Raw genomic sequence first — 14664 nt, forward strand, 5'->3', positions numbered from 1 at the left:
GACCTTAGAGTTAGACCCTCCGCTTTCAGAAACTGTAGCAACCTGTGGTTGCTGCAAATCCACTCCTCGTGTGACAGTCCCATGCCCGTCATGGGCGTAGATAAGCCAGGTATCATGCAAACTCTAATGTGTCAGCCAAGAACTCTGCCTTCAAAGAGTTCATCACCCAGCAGGGGGGACAAGGCAAGCCTGCCAGCTGACTGACAGCCCGAGGTAGGGAGGATGCAGCCAACAAGCAGGAGATGTTGGGAAGAGGGAGGGAGCACAGTGGGAGAAATGGCTGGCGAAGGTTTGCTGGAGGAGGTGACCTTAAGCTTGAAAGGCCACGGGTTCAGGGCAGGGGTGGCCCAGCACTAAGAAGGAAGAGGGACTGGCCGCTGGAATGAGGCAAGAGCCTTCGGGGATAGGGGAAGGGAGGATGAAGGAGGGAAGCCACGCAAAGAGAAATTGAACCCGAGGCCTTAACTCATAGATTCTTTAACTAAGGGGCCGGCCTTGTTCTTGCTTCCAGTTTGGATGTCTTTTTGCGCTGGCTCTTTGACATCTACTATCTGGAGCAGGCGTCCATCAGGTTCCAGTGAGTAGTCCCATGTGTACTCCCGGGTGTCTGTGTGTTCCACTGGGGTGGGCATGTGTGCCCTTCCCTGAGTCCAACACCTGAATTTGCTCACAGAGGTAGAGACAGATGCATGTGAACACTCTCGTTAGGCAGCATTCTAACCTTCCCTGTGCCTGGACCCCATGGGCAATCCGGTAAAGTCCAGGGGCCCCTTCTCAGAATGATGTTTTTGACATAATTGTGGGTTCACAGGAAGTTGCCCAAAAAATGTATGGGGGCAGGGGTGGTCCCATGTACTCTTCATCCAGTTCCCCCCAGTGGTAGCCTTTTGCATAATTATAGCACAGTATCAAAACCAGGAAACTCACGTTGGTACAGTCCACAAAAAAACTTATTTAGATATTGCCAGTTTTACATGGGCTCTCAATGATGTCTTCAAGTGCGTAAAATACATGGATTGCAAAGAAAACCAACTATACTGAAATACATTTATCAAAATATTTCAAAAACTAATTTGTGACACAGACTTTATTAACACATTGGTAACAAGATATTACATTTTAAATATAGAAAAGCTAAGGTTACATTTTATGGTTTTTAAAACAGTGTGAAAGCTGATCTTACTTATTGGAATAAACATCAATTGAGGGGGTGGAACTTTGACTAGGCAACATGCGGATCACGTTGGACATTTAGCCAATTTTGATCTTTTGTTTTTATGGTTACAAGTGTTGCCAATCCCAGTTTTCAAAGATATGTTGGAAATGACACGCGAGCTTCCCGAGCTTGCACAATAAGGCAAGGACCAGAATTCTCCCAGGTTAAACTATCATTGTAATAAGTTTTTATTTCTAAGATGAATGTGTCCATCTTTGGCTGGGCCAGTATCTTCAATATAGTTTATATATGAGAAAGAAAAGGGTTGTGAGTTTATGACTCAACTTTGATGCCATCAAGAAAGAATAGCTTGTGAAGGAGTTCTGGAATGTGTTCGGAGGCTTGCAGGTATCTCTTTTCAAGGACGCTGACAGAATTGTGTAGATGAGGACGGCAGAAAGCAACAGCGGTAACAGGCAATGTGGCCGTTAGGTGGCCGAGTGACTCCTGGTTGAAGGTGGCCAGTTACACCAAATACACGTCTGCAGACAGGAAAGGTTCAATCCTGTGTAATTTAGCAGCACATCTGATACCTACCGTCGTTTTGAAATGGTGACGAGCACAATGATGCTGTAAGATACCAGGAGTGACTGCAACATGATGTGAAAATATCTGATTTCAGTTGGTGATAAAGTTACATCAGCAGCTAACATTGCTAGGATTTGCTCCCCATAATCTTAATGGAAGGAAATGCTCAATTTCAGTTAGAGATTAGTGAAAATAAAGACGTAATTTTTTTTCCCATGCAAGGTCACAGACCCCCAGAATCTCACTCGTGGACTCCCAAGAGTCTATGGACCCGGGTCAGACACCCTACTTTGGATCAAGCCAGTCCACGTGTCCCCTAAAACACCCACACTTTACATGGTCCACCCCCAGCCCTGCCCAACGGGCTCCTTGTTAACTTAAATTGGGTTGGGGACATATCGATCAATCTATCATGTCTCTCTCTCTATCTATACGAAACTTCATCCTCCTTGTCTGTCTTCCACTTCCCCTGCTCTTCTTCTCTTCCTCTCTCCTCCTCCCTCTCAACATCTCTCCCCTCTCCCTGTCCCCCCGGCTGCTTTTGCTGGCTTCCCCTCTCCCCCACTGCCCAGGTGTGTGTTCCTGCCAGACAACGGCGCCTTCTTCGTGAGCTATGTGATCACGGCAGCTCTCCTGGGCACGAGCATGGACCTGCTCCGCCTGGGGTCGCTCTGCTGGTACAGCACCCGCCTCTTCTTCTCCAGGTCGGAGCCAGAGAGAGCTCATATCAGAAAGGTGAGGGCCAGGCCCTGTCTTGAGCACAGCCTCAGTTTCTCTTGGGAGAGTGTCAGGGAGGGGTTCTGCTGGCAGCAGGGACCTGAGGTTGGAGGGATGGTGTGGCCGGGCGGCTGCGCTGTGGACTCCAGGGTTGGGAGGGGGGCTGTCTCCAGGCCTGAGCTGCCAGCCAGCACGCAGCAGGCCGATGAGAGCTGCAGGGTCGGCCAGGCCAGCGGGACTGGGCATCCTCAGAGTGACCTGCCTTTTGCTCCAGGACCAGGCCACAGACTTCCAGTATGGGCGAGAGTACGCGTGGATGATGAACGTCTTCAGTGTGGTGATGGCGTACAGCATCACTTGTCCCATCATTGTCCCTTTCGGTGAGTCATCGCTGGACACACCCGGGGCTGCCCACACGCAGACTGGGAGGGGAAATTGAGCCCCAGCATGAGGCCACCTCCTGGAGCATGAGCAGATCTGGGACAACCTGTGGCAAGGAGGTGTCAGGGCTGGGATGGGGGGAGGGGTGCTGAGATGAGATGGCTGCTGCCACGAGATGTTTGTTGAATGAATGCATGAATGAGTGACTCCTCACCAAGCTGGAAGAACAAGTTCTGGGGACTCAAGAGAAGCTGCTGGTGCCAGAGGTCACCATCACAGAGCTGGCTGTTGTCCTTGGCTCTTGTTACTCTGGCAATCCTGAATCTGGCTTCTCGGGCCTATGGGGACATCGGGGTGGCACAGGTCCCAGCTGTTCAAGTAGCCACTGACTATGTCTCCATCTTCTGGCCCCCAGGGCTGCTGTACCTGGCCATGAAGCACTTGACAGATCGCTATAACATGTACTACTCCTACGCGCCCACCAAGCTGAACGAGCAGATCCACATGGCCGCCATCTCCCAGGCCATCTTCGCACCGCTCTTGGGTCTGTTCTGGATGCTCTTCTTCTCCGTCCTGCGGTTAGGTAGGTACCCTGCCTGCCTGGCCGTCCCACCTCCGCCTGTCCCCGCTGCGCCCTTAACACTGACTCTGCTGGAGGGGAGGAGCCCAGGGAGAACAAGACGCTGCTCACTCGACGGGGCCACGTCCAGTGACTTCTCTGGGCCTGAAGGGCATGAATCCGAGTCTCGAGTCTAGGCAGAGCTTTGCAGCCAAGGGGTGGGTCTGGCTCACAGGGCCCAAGTTGTATGGATTTCGGTTTCTGCCCCTCAGGGCAGTAAACACCATATCCCTTCATTCTGACTCCAAACTGGTGGGAAATAGAATCTTAGCTACTGGAGGCTCCATGACCGTGACGTTGCCTCCAGGATACTACAAGATGCCTGGTTTCCTGGGCTGCCAGGAACCTGGAGGAGGAATCAGAGCCTTCAGGGTTGGCTGGGTTCTCACTTATTCTTTGGCTACACTAAGCTGCTGTACCTGCAGGGAACTCAGAGACACCTCAGGGAAGCAGTCCCCGTGGGCCACAGATGACAGTCGCTTGGCTCTCTCCCCTGGGAGGCACCCGTCCCTGGAGGCAGCCCCCAACCCCACTGCCCTTCCCTCTGGGCACTTGACCTTAACCTTCCCAGTGGGGGGTTGTTGACCATCATTTGCCACTGTAGAAACACTGCAGGAAGCATCCTGAAGCAGTGACCTTGGACTGGAATGACTGCCATGAAAAGGGGACCAAATATCCCCACGGGAAATGTAAACGACTTATGCATTCGGGACCGCTTGTCAGTGCCATCACACCGATGACTGAGCATGCTCACCCACAAAGGGCTTGCGGGGGCCAAGTGTAGAGCAGAGATTGTTTGGGGGCAGTGGCAGAAATGGGGACTCAAGGAGACTTCCCAAGGACAGGTCGGAAGGACACGTTTAACGGGCACTTAAGTGGGTACTTAAATCAACAGAGGGCCATTGTTGTGTCAGGCTCACTGGTCCTGGTTGTTCTCAGAGGAGAATGGGGCAGGTCAAAGCCCTTGCCAAAGTGCTGAGACTGTCCCCAGGCATCTGTCAGTTGGGTGGCAGCTCAGCTGGTAGACGCCTGTCCATGGCCTTTTCTTCTCCTCGGCAGGTTCCCTCAACACCATCACCATTTTTTCCCTGTCCAACCTCCTCATTTCCATGATAGTTGCTTTTGTTGGCATCTTTATGGGGAAGTTTTGGATGAGCCCTGACTACAAGGTGAGTTGACAGCCTGCCCTTCCAACACTGGTTCTCCCGGCCCCTGGGGACACAGCTCTAGGACACCCTCCTGGCCTGGGTCCCCACAGCACCCCAAGATGAAAGGGTCTCGCCTTTCCGTCTGAGCACGGGGTGTGCGAGCCCAGTGTGCAGCGTGCCTTGCACTGGCTCAGACCCTGGCCCCACCCGGAAGATAGCTGTTCTCTCCTTTTCCACCCTCTGACACCTCCTCCAAGCAGCGGGCTCCTCCAGTGTGAGTCCAGTCCAGCCACTGAGCTGTGAGCACCATTCCAAGGGCTGCAGGACCGAGAGATGAGGACCTGGGGACGGGGGATAGTCGTTCTCTGACCTTTAAAAATCCCAGGCTATTGAACTTGCTGGTGAACCAGCCCGGTGTTGAGAGGCCCCCCTGCTCCCGACCCTGTGCCTCCTTTGGCTCTTTGGCAGCGGGGCCAGCCGAACAATCAGGCTGCCCGGGAAGATGGAGCCTGTCCCGCCCTTTCAGAGCCATGCCAGCAACACCGTGTTCTGGACCAGCATGTCCCAAAGCGGGTGGACAAAAACATAGCTTTTCATTTTTCATAGTTATATTTTTTTTTTCAGTTTCTGCTTATGGCAACTGGCACAGGTTTTCTGTTTACGATATGATTGTTTCCTTTTTAAATGAATTTATATAAAGAAAAGACAGTTGATTTTAAGTACTGATACCCTGCTGAGTCAGAGGAGAAAGCCTCCTGGAGGAGGATCTTCTGGCTTCCGGGGTCTCCAGGGCCCTGGGCCCCGGCTCCTGTGCCCTCTCTGCCCGGCCCTCGTCCTCCGTCCCCGGGCCGGAGCGCCACAGTGGTGAGGGGCCAGCGTGAACGACCCTCCAGCTCTGTCTCTCTAATACAACAACGTCACGTGGTCTGGTTGCCCAAGTGTCCACTCTAGGGAAGGAGGACGGCCAGGGACTGAGACCGTATTGGTTTAGGACTCGCTCCAAATATGGAGGGAAAGCCCAGGAAGAAAGAAGACAGTGCTGAAGTCAAAGCTTTTCCTGGAGTCCAAGCAGGCTCCTCTTTGAATCCCAATCCAAACTCTGCTTACTTTCCTCCACTGTGGTCCTTCAGGATAGGACTTTCCAAAGGGACCCTCTCGCAGCCCGGCCCTCTCTCTGTCCCCCTGGGCAGACAGTATGAGTTGAGTTCAGGGTGGTGAGAGGCCCAGGGGCGGGGCGGGGGCTCCTCTGCATGTGGGGAGGGAGGGGTGCAGAGCAGACCCCCGTTCTGTGACCACCTCCCTCTCCCCGCTGCAGCCCGAGGAGGAGGAGATCCAGACTGTGTTCGACGTGGAGCCAAGCAGCACCTCCTCCACGCCCACCTCCCTTGTGAGTCACCACCTGCACCCTGGGGACAGGCGGGAGGGTGGTGCCCGCAGGGGTGGGCTACTCCAGCAGCACGGTCGGGGGCACCAGCATTTGGTGTCCACCCTGGGTACTGGGGAGGAGATGGGGACCCCCTGGGCTCCCCTCTCTGACGCAGCAGGACTTGGCCCAGGTCCAATTGCTGCCGTGGCCCTGGCTGAAGATTGAGGACAAGAGAAGAACCGAACCTTCCCAGGCAGTGTCTAGAAGGTCCTCAGAGAGGAAGTACTCGGTCAGGGCGACCCCGACCTCAGCGACGTCAGTTGTGTAGATGCGGGGGCGTGCTGAGGCTGGGCCTCGGGACCAAAGGCTGCCTCCAAGGGCACAGGCGCAGGCAGAGCTGCAGGAGCGATAGCGGAGGTCTGCACTGATGGTAAGGCAGGGGCGGCGCGCATGAGTGACCCCGTCAGCCTGAAGAGAGAGGCAGACCCAGAGTGCAAGGGCCCGGCAGGAAGGCTGGGCGTTGGCTGTCACGTGTGGCTCGGCCTGGAGGGGTGTGAGCACTCGCCCACATCCCTGCCACAAGTTCGGATGCCCAGTGTGTGCACCGAGTCTGTGCCCAATGCCAGGGCATCACGGAAGAGCACTGAAGAAGAGCGCCAGCCAGCCTGGGCACTCAGGGAAAGCGTCCCAGAGGAGGGGACATCTCATCTGACCCCAGGAACAGGAGTAGGGGTTTGCCAGGTGAAATAGGGTGCCTGGGAAGAGCATTCCAGGAGGAGGAACAGCCTGTGCGAAGGCCTAGAAGAGAGAATCCGATCCATCAGGGCAGCTGAAGACAGTCTCGGCTGGTGGAAGTCAGAGTGGGCGGCGGGGCCCAGTGGGGCACGAGGCTTTCTTTAGTCATGGGCAGAGCTGGGTTAAAGTGCGTAGTGACAGAGAGAGACACAGACAGAACAACAGCAGTGGACATGCCCACCCACGGTGCAGACAGAAGTCACCAGAACTCCAGGTTTGCCTTACTTTGAAAAAAATCCTGCACAGATCAGATCACCTCTGAGAGGGGGAAGGGGGGAGGTGCTTGGGTCCTGGAGAGACGACAAAGATTTCGAAGCAGGAAAGTCTCTTTTCCTGGGACCCTTCCCATACGATTCCTCCCGAATGTCGTTAGCGGTGAGTTTTTGAAATCTTCTTACAGACCTGATGCTTTGCCATTCTCCTAATCTTTTGATAAACCCACACGGTAGGGATTTTTATCCCCAAACTGAGGCTCAAAATGTCAGTTAATGGAGACCCCAGGTCACTAAGCCAGGAAGTGGCAGAACAAAGTTTGAACCAAGTTCGTCTGACTCGAAAGCCTGTGGTTTTAAAGAAAAATTACTAGAACTTATTTTTTAAATCTTTCATTATTACAATAGTGATATATGAACATTATAGATAATATAGGAAAAAAAAGATAAGCAAAAATAAGAAAATAAAAAGCCCAAATTCCCACCACCCAGAGATGACCACTAGATACCTTAGTGTATATTCTTCCAGACATTTAAATATTATGTATCTCTTCCAGATAATTTTATATGTGTATATATGTAGTTTTTCAAAATGAAATAATGCTATACATACTGTTTCATAACCTGCATTGAAGTTGACAATCTTTGTCTTTCCATATATATATAACTTTAATCTCCTCAAATACCCAGTCCATATCCAAATCACCTTAAAATCTTTCACAGTTTGTCTAAACCAAGATCCGATCTGATGCCTGGGCATCTGGTTGTTAGGTGCCTTTCATTTTAGCACAGTCCTTTTTTTATGACTTGCTGGAGAGAGCAAACCAGTAGTCCTGCAGAATAGCCCGCCTTCTAGATTTTTCTGGCTACTTCCTCATGGTGTCTGATGGCAGGTTCTGCTATCTCCCGTATTCCATGAAAACTAGAAGTTAGATATGAGGGCTGGATAGATTCAAGTTCAACACGGGGACGAGAATACATCCCAGGTAGTGCTGTGCCTCTCACCGTTTATCCCCGTTAATGATACTCACGTGACCCCCTGATTGGGGAATGACCGCTGGACTCGCCGATCGTTCAGTTACCATTTTCCCCTCTAGGACCAAAAGGTCATCTTTGGGGTTTACTTGGGCACCATGGAAATGTCTAGATCTTTTTATTGGAAAATTATTCCCTCATCAACTGGGGCTGTTGGTTTCACTGAAATAAACTCCTATGGGAAAGGTTTAATTCTATTCCATAATTATCTATTTTCAAAATAAGGAGTTGTTTTAAAAGCCACTTCAAAGGATGACAACTTGCCCTCCTCTCTGGTACTTGCTAAGTTTTTCTAGTCTGCTGCCCTCCCTGGCATTCCTAGGACCATCCCTGCGTTGGACAGGCCACATGACCAAGGTCGCAGCTGGCAGTCTCAGTTTCAAATCCCGGTTCACAGGCCAACCGGTGACACACCCCAGGGGAGTTCTGGATGCGCCACCGAAGCCGCATTAGGAAGTGCACCTGACCGGGCGCGGTGGCTCACGCCTATAATCCTAGCACTCTGGGAGGCTGAGGCAGGAGGATCACTTGAGGCCAGGAATTTGAGACCAGCCTGGGCAACATAGCAAGACCCCCATCTCTACAAAAAATTTAAAAATTAGCTGGGCATGGCAGTGCACACCTGTAGTCCCAGCTACTCGGGCGCCGAGGCGGGAGGATTGCCTGAGCCCAGAAGTTGAAGGCTGCAGTGAGCTATGATCGTGCCACTGCATTCCAGCCTGGGCTACAGAGTGAGACCCTGTCTCTAAAAAAAAAAAAAAAAATTAAAATTAAAAATATTTTAAATGAAAGAAAGAAAGAAAGTGCACTAGCTCAGGCATGAGGGTCTCTCCAGCCCCTAGCTGAGGGGAACCTCAGGTCATCTCCCCCGGGTTCAGCCTGACTGGGAACCAAGAGCGAATGGAGAGTGTTCTGAAGGACACGGACTAGGAGTGGGGAGACGCCCTCCCCCACTAAGCCGTCCTGGGAGCCCTGGATGCTCATGAAATGACCAAGAACAACGAGGCAGGTGGGAGGGACAGGGCTCAGGCTGCTGGGAGGAGGACGGCTCCTTGGCTTGGGGGGACAGAGGTGATGGGGGTGCGGTGTGAGGGGAGAGGGTGTGCCCAGGGCCTCACTCCAGAAGTGACCTTGCTCCCATCTCCCTTGTGTCCTGAGCAGCTGTACGTGGCCACCGTGCTGCAAGAGCCGGAGCTGAATCTGACGCCAGCGTCCTCCCCAGCCAGGCACACCTACGGCACCATGAACAGCCAGCAGCCAGAGGAAGGCGAGGAAGAGAGTGGTCTGAGGGGCTTTGCGGGGGAGCTGGACTCGGCCCAGTTCCAGGAGGGGCTGGAACTAGAGGGCCAGAGCCAGTACCACTGACCAGGACCCCGGGCCTCCGCTGGGGACTCGCTGAGGGCCAGGGGAAGGCCTGGCGGGGGGAGGCAGGAGGGTGGCCTGGACCTCCCCACTACCTCCTGCAGACCTTGGGAAGCGCCCAGTGGAGACATCTGCCACCCCTGCCATGGCTACACGGAGGCCCCGCCCTGCTGAGCGGCTGGAGCCAGAGGCGCTAGGCTGGGCAGAGGCGCCGGGGCAGATGGAGGATCAGGCAGGCACCCTGCCTCGGGAGACGTGGCGGAAGCCCTGGGCACAGAGACTGAGCGCTGGGGGTGAGAGGGAGAAGGTGTGCAAAGGAGGAGGCAGAAGGAAGCCTGCTGAAGGCTCTCGGGGTTGTCGCCACCCCTGCACCAGCTGCTCTTCCAAGGAGCTTCTGCCGCTGCACCCCCCACCTCTGGCCCCTTCGTCCCCTGCAGTCTGAGGCAAAAGTACACGCACCGGGCCTCGCTGCAAGACACAGATGACCGTCTGGGAGGAGAAAGTTTCTGCACCCGTAGACCTGCAAAGAGGTGACTGAGCTCCCTCCTGTTCCTCTGCCCCTGGGCGGATGTCCCCAGGACCCACACGATGGAGGCCCTTCTCCTTCCTGTTCTTGCAAGGGGGTAGATGAGGCATGGTCACTCGGGCTCATTAAACGAGACCTGCGTGCATTTTTAAGAAGGAAAACTCGGCTGGTCCTTGCTGGGTACTGTGAGGCAGGGAGGGGCAGAGGCAGAATTCCTGGCGGCGGGGTCTTCCCCCCATAACCCTGAGTGGTGGGAAAGCAGACGTACTGCCCAAGCCCCAGGGCCAACGAGAGGATCCCCAAAGCCAAGGATGTGGCCACTATGAGATTCTGCCTCGTACTGCCGAGTGCCTGGACCCCCAACTTGGCCAAGACGGGCAGCAGCGTAGGGTAAGAAACCCATGCTTCCAGCGGAAGGACTGGCTACCCCGCCCCGAGTAGGTAGAACGCTTCCTCCCCTCTTGGGGCTGCCCTGCACCCTGCTCTGAAGAACATCCAAGTGGTCCCCCGTGTGGCCCTGGTTCAGACACTGCAGATGCTTCAACAGTGACGTCACCCCAGGCCTGCTGGGGGTGGGGTGGAGGTGAGGGCTGTGTCCTCCATGGAGAGAAGCCCTTTCTGGTGAAGCAAGGCCACCCCCCCCCACCTGGGGCTGCCACCACCTGAGACCTGGCGGAGGGGAATCCTGAACAATGCTGGTGACACCCAACGGCACCTTTGCCACAGCTGGCAGAGGACAGGCCCCCATCGGGACCACCACGAAGCCCAGCCGAGGAGGACTTGGAGAAGAGCCGGCTGGAGCCTCTGCGAACCAGAACTAACCCAGCTGAATGGGGTCTGCGTGTTCCGGAGCCCTCCCCAAGGTCTGGGCTCCTGCTGCCACCTGCTGACGGTGGCCCCCGTCTCACCTGCCCCAAGCATTTCCACCACGTCCCAGGCACGGGCTGCCCTGAACTCAGATCACCTCGGCCTTGTCCCTGACCACTTTGCCCACATCCCAGCCCCAGAAGCTCCAAGCTGCAGCCCAGATGAGAAATAGTGCTCAGGGGGCAGCTATCACCCAACTTTGGCATGGGGGATCTTTCCCGAGAGCTTGGGTCAGCTGGGGAGGGGCTGTCTTTCCCAATTCCTTGTCCAACCAGGAATAAGGGGGAAATCATACCCAGCCTGGCCCTCACACACCCAGGTCCCACAGAGCCCCTACCCCCGGAATGCCACCCACCAACGAGGGGAGAGGACCCTTCCATGGCAGAGTGGCCAGGCCCGGCAGGGAGTTTGCCCGCAGTGGGGCGACGGCCAGCCCAGGCCCTGCCTGACCGCAGAGTGTGTACTGCATATGCGGGCTGTGGGGGTCCTGCCAGAAGCTGGCCTGGGGCCTCTGCTTCCCTGGCACCGCTTGCTGCCACCTGCACAGTCTCTGCTGCCCCTGCGGGACGCTGCTGCTGGTCCTGCCCTCCCCTCTGCTGCCCACCCCCCGCTGCAGCCCGCGGACGCTGCGTGAGGGAAGGGTCCCGGCAGAGAACTTGGCAGATGGCTGGGGGCTTCCCCCTCTGAACTTGGGTCAAGGGCTGGTTCTGAGAGGCGGTAGTGCGCATGTCACGGAAGTTCCGGAGTCTCCTCTTAGGGCAACTGGGAGGCCCCACTGCAGCCGGCTCCACCTGGAACCCCCACGGTCACTACAGTCGGGGGCTGTCCTTTAGTTCCCCCCGCAACACCACATCCAGCCCTCCCAGGCACCTCCCCCATCAGCCCACACCTGTCTCACCCGCTGGCCTCCCCTCCCGCCCTCTCCCCTCCCTGCCACTTCCCAGCCCCGCCTCCATCCTCCTCTCTGGAGGGAGCTGCCTCCCAGGGGGCCAGCCCTGCCTAGGCTAGAGCCTCCGAGGGGCCCCCCAGGCCTCAGCAGCCCCACGCCTGCCTGCCTGTCCCTCAGCTGCCTCTGGGAGCAAAGTGCCTATCAGCAGCATTGCGTCCTCTGGGGCCTCGGTGGGGGGCTGGACTAACCTTGGCCACCACCACTACAGGAATGTGCCAGAATGCTGAACCTTCTTGTTATTAATGCTATGACCGTGCCTTGAATAAACAAGTCCTCCCAAGCCCTGCGGCCTGCGCCTCTGCGTCTGGACCGGCCCAGCGGGTCCTTCCCCCACCCGGAGGGAGCCAGAGCTCCTGGGGGTGAGCTCCCTGGAGTCCCCAGGCTGGAGCGCCACCCTGGGGTTAAGATGTCATCCCTGAATTTGGCACGATGGAGGCTGTTGGTGACCCTGGCTGCAGCAGATTAGGAGAGGGGACAGAGCCTGGCTGAAATAGGCTCCCACTGTTCCACAGCAGTGAGGAGATGGAAACGGCTAGGAAGGGCCACCTTTCCGAAGAGCATTGCTATTGCAGGAAGTAAGGAACCAGCGCGGTCGCTGCAGAGGGAAGGGGGTCGGGTGTCCTTGGTACAGGGTGGGAGGGGTGGGCTGATGGAATGGGAAGGTAGGCGGGACGGAGGATCACAGGGCAAGACCTTGAATGAGGAGGGAAGGAACTATCCCCCCCAAACACACACAGAGTCCCTCAAGTGGAAGGGCAGCCTTCAAGAGAGGTGAAAGCACCCATGCTTAGGATGGCTCAAGACACGCGTCAGAGGAGGGTGTTTGGCCTTTCCAAAGCCACGTCACCCCCGTCACCTGACGGGGTGTCAAACTCAGCTGTGGGCCGGGCACGGACAGCTGAGCCGTTAGTAGGTCAGGCAGTGCATGAGGCCCTGTCTCACAGAGCCTGTGGGCTCCAGAAAGTGCTCTCAGTGCCACGGTGGGAAAGGCACTCCCGGCATGCCATAGACCCAGCGTCTGCATCACGCAGCCGGGCAGGCCTGGCCATCTGAGCCTAACAAAAGTGAGGCCCAGGCCGGGCACGGTGGCTCAGGCCTGTAATCCTAGCACTCTGGGAGGCTGGGGTGGGAGGATCACTTAAGCCCAGGAATTTGAGGTTGCAGTGAGCTATGATGACGCCACTGTACTCTACCCTGAGCAACACAGCAAGACTCTGTCTCCAGAAAAAAAAAAGAGGCCCCCAGCTGTAGCTGCCGGCACCAGCTACATTAGGTCTCAGCTGAGAAACCAATGCCCCAGGGTGAGGGCAGCAGGCCCCGGGCCCAGTCCCTGCAGCGGTTCTCAGCCCAGCCCCAGGCCCACCTTTGAGACTGGGAGCACGTGGGGGTAACCCCAAGCCTGCTCCGATGATACCCACTCAGTGCTGCTCCCCTTCCCCACATTCCTGGCTGTGGCTCTAGCTCACCAGCCTGAGGGCTCCCAAAGCCCTGACCAATGGACTGCTGTGTGGGTGTGGGCTGTAACCACCCCCAAAATCTGTAATGGCACAAACACAAGAGAAGGTTAGGTCTCCTTCATGCAAAATTCAAAGTGGGTGAAATTCAAAGTGGGCACCTTCCTCCAAGCAGCAATTCAGGGACAGGGCTCCTTTCGCCTTGTGGCCTTGCTACGTTCAGCGCAGGGGCCTCAGGGTCACTGTGAGGTTTGCATCAAGCCGGTTGAAGGACGTCAGTGTGTGGAGGAGCACGCGGGAGCTTTGGGGACCGGGCCTGGACGTGGCACACATCTGCACAGCGCATTGGCCGGAACACACTCACGTGCCCCACCTGTTGCAAGGGAGGTGGGCAAGGTAGCCAGCTGCACCCAGGGGAAGAGCAACTGCGTTTGGTGGCCTGTGGCCAGTTTTGACCACAAATCCCTAGCTCTGTCTCCGCCACTGGCTCCAGCCTTCCCAGGCCTCTCCCTTCTTTTCCACCCACGCTGGCCTTGGCCTTCCCAACCCATGCCCCATCCTGCCCTGAGATCCACTGCCCCGCGGCTTCATCTGGCGCAGGCCAAGACCCACAAAGACCAGTCCTGGAGGGCCAGAGCGGCACACAGAGCAGGTTTATTCCGCAGGAGTTTACAGAACCACACACAGGGCAAGAGACAAAGCGCAGACGGCTGGGGTGCGGGCAGAGGGTCGCTCCCCTCCTGCTGCCTTCTCTTCCACCTCCGTGCCAAGCGCGGCACTCAGGCATTAACCGTGGCAGCTGCGGGCCTCCCCCGGCCCCACCCCCGCCTGGCGGGCTGGCGTCCTACAGAGCAGCAAGCAGAGGGCTCCCACCAGAAGTGCTGAACCAGGGAGGGGGAAACTGCAGAAGACAAGCGACTCTGCCAGGTGGCATCTGCGCAGGCCCTAGGAGCCCCACGGAGACCCAGGTGCCCCCTCCCTTCCTTGGCAGTTCTCCCGGCTCTCTGCTCCCACTGCCTGTGACCCCACTGCACAGGCCAAAGCTGCTCTTCTACTTCTCTGTGAAGGCAAACAGCCCTGGCGTAGGAAAGCAGCAGGGGGCCTGGGCGGGCGGGAAGGGAAGGTGCGGGCAGCTCAGCCATCTTAGCCCCCCAGCGTGGGCTGGGCTCACCTGAGAAAGCAGGACGGACACAAGGGCCCCAGTCTCTGAAGGCCCACACCTTCCCGGCCCCACGCCACCTCTGCCACCCAAACTCTGCTCTCATGGGGCAAGGGGGTTTGCCAGAGAGGGGAAGGGGCAGGCAGGGAAGAGGCTACTCGGGGTGAGGGGACATCCAGAAGCCCCTCCGGAAGGAAAAGCTGCTCCTTCTGCGCCTGGGGAGGCGCGAGACGCAGCAGCCCTGTCCCATCGCCTCTCCAGTACGAGGGAGTGGGGAGGAGGGCGACGCAGGAGGCCTGGGGGACCCTGGGCTACCACGGACACGGGAAG

General features: G+C 56.6%; 1 protein-coding gene across 1 annotated transcript in view; it reads left to right on the plus strand.

Moving 5' to 3' along the window:
• TMEM63C (transmembrane protein 63C) overlaps nucleotides 1-9896 on the plus strand; it is a 63592-nt gene extending 53696 nt beyond the window's left edge. The window contains exons 18-24 of the mRNA XM_069465159.1: nucleotides 512-577; nucleotides 2317-2479; nucleotides 2736-2841; nucleotides 3258-3425; nucleotides 4521-4630; nucleotides 5925-5996; nucleotides 9179-9896. Coding sequence (XP_069321260.1) covers nucleotides 512-577; nucleotides 2317-2479; nucleotides 2736-2841; nucleotides 3258-3425; nucleotides 4521-4630; nucleotides 5925-5996; nucleotides 9179-9382 — 889 coding nt within the window. The 3' untranslated portion in view covers nucleotides 9383-9896. The remainder of the gene's footprint in view (nucleotides 1-511; nucleotides 578-2316; nucleotides 2480-2735; nucleotides 2842-3257; nucleotides 3426-4520; nucleotides 4631-5924; nucleotides 5997-9178) is intronic.
• Nucleotides 9897-14664: the final 4768 nt, after the last annotated feature.

Source organism: Eulemur rufifrons, chromosome 2 (genome assembly GCF_041146395.1).
Source record: "Eulemur rufifrons isolate Redbay chromosome 2, OSU_ERuf_1, whole genome shotgun sequence".
Taxonomy (NCBI): domain Eukaryota; kingdom Metazoa; phylum Chordata; class Mammalia; order Primates; family Lemuridae; genus Eulemur; species Eulemur rufifrons.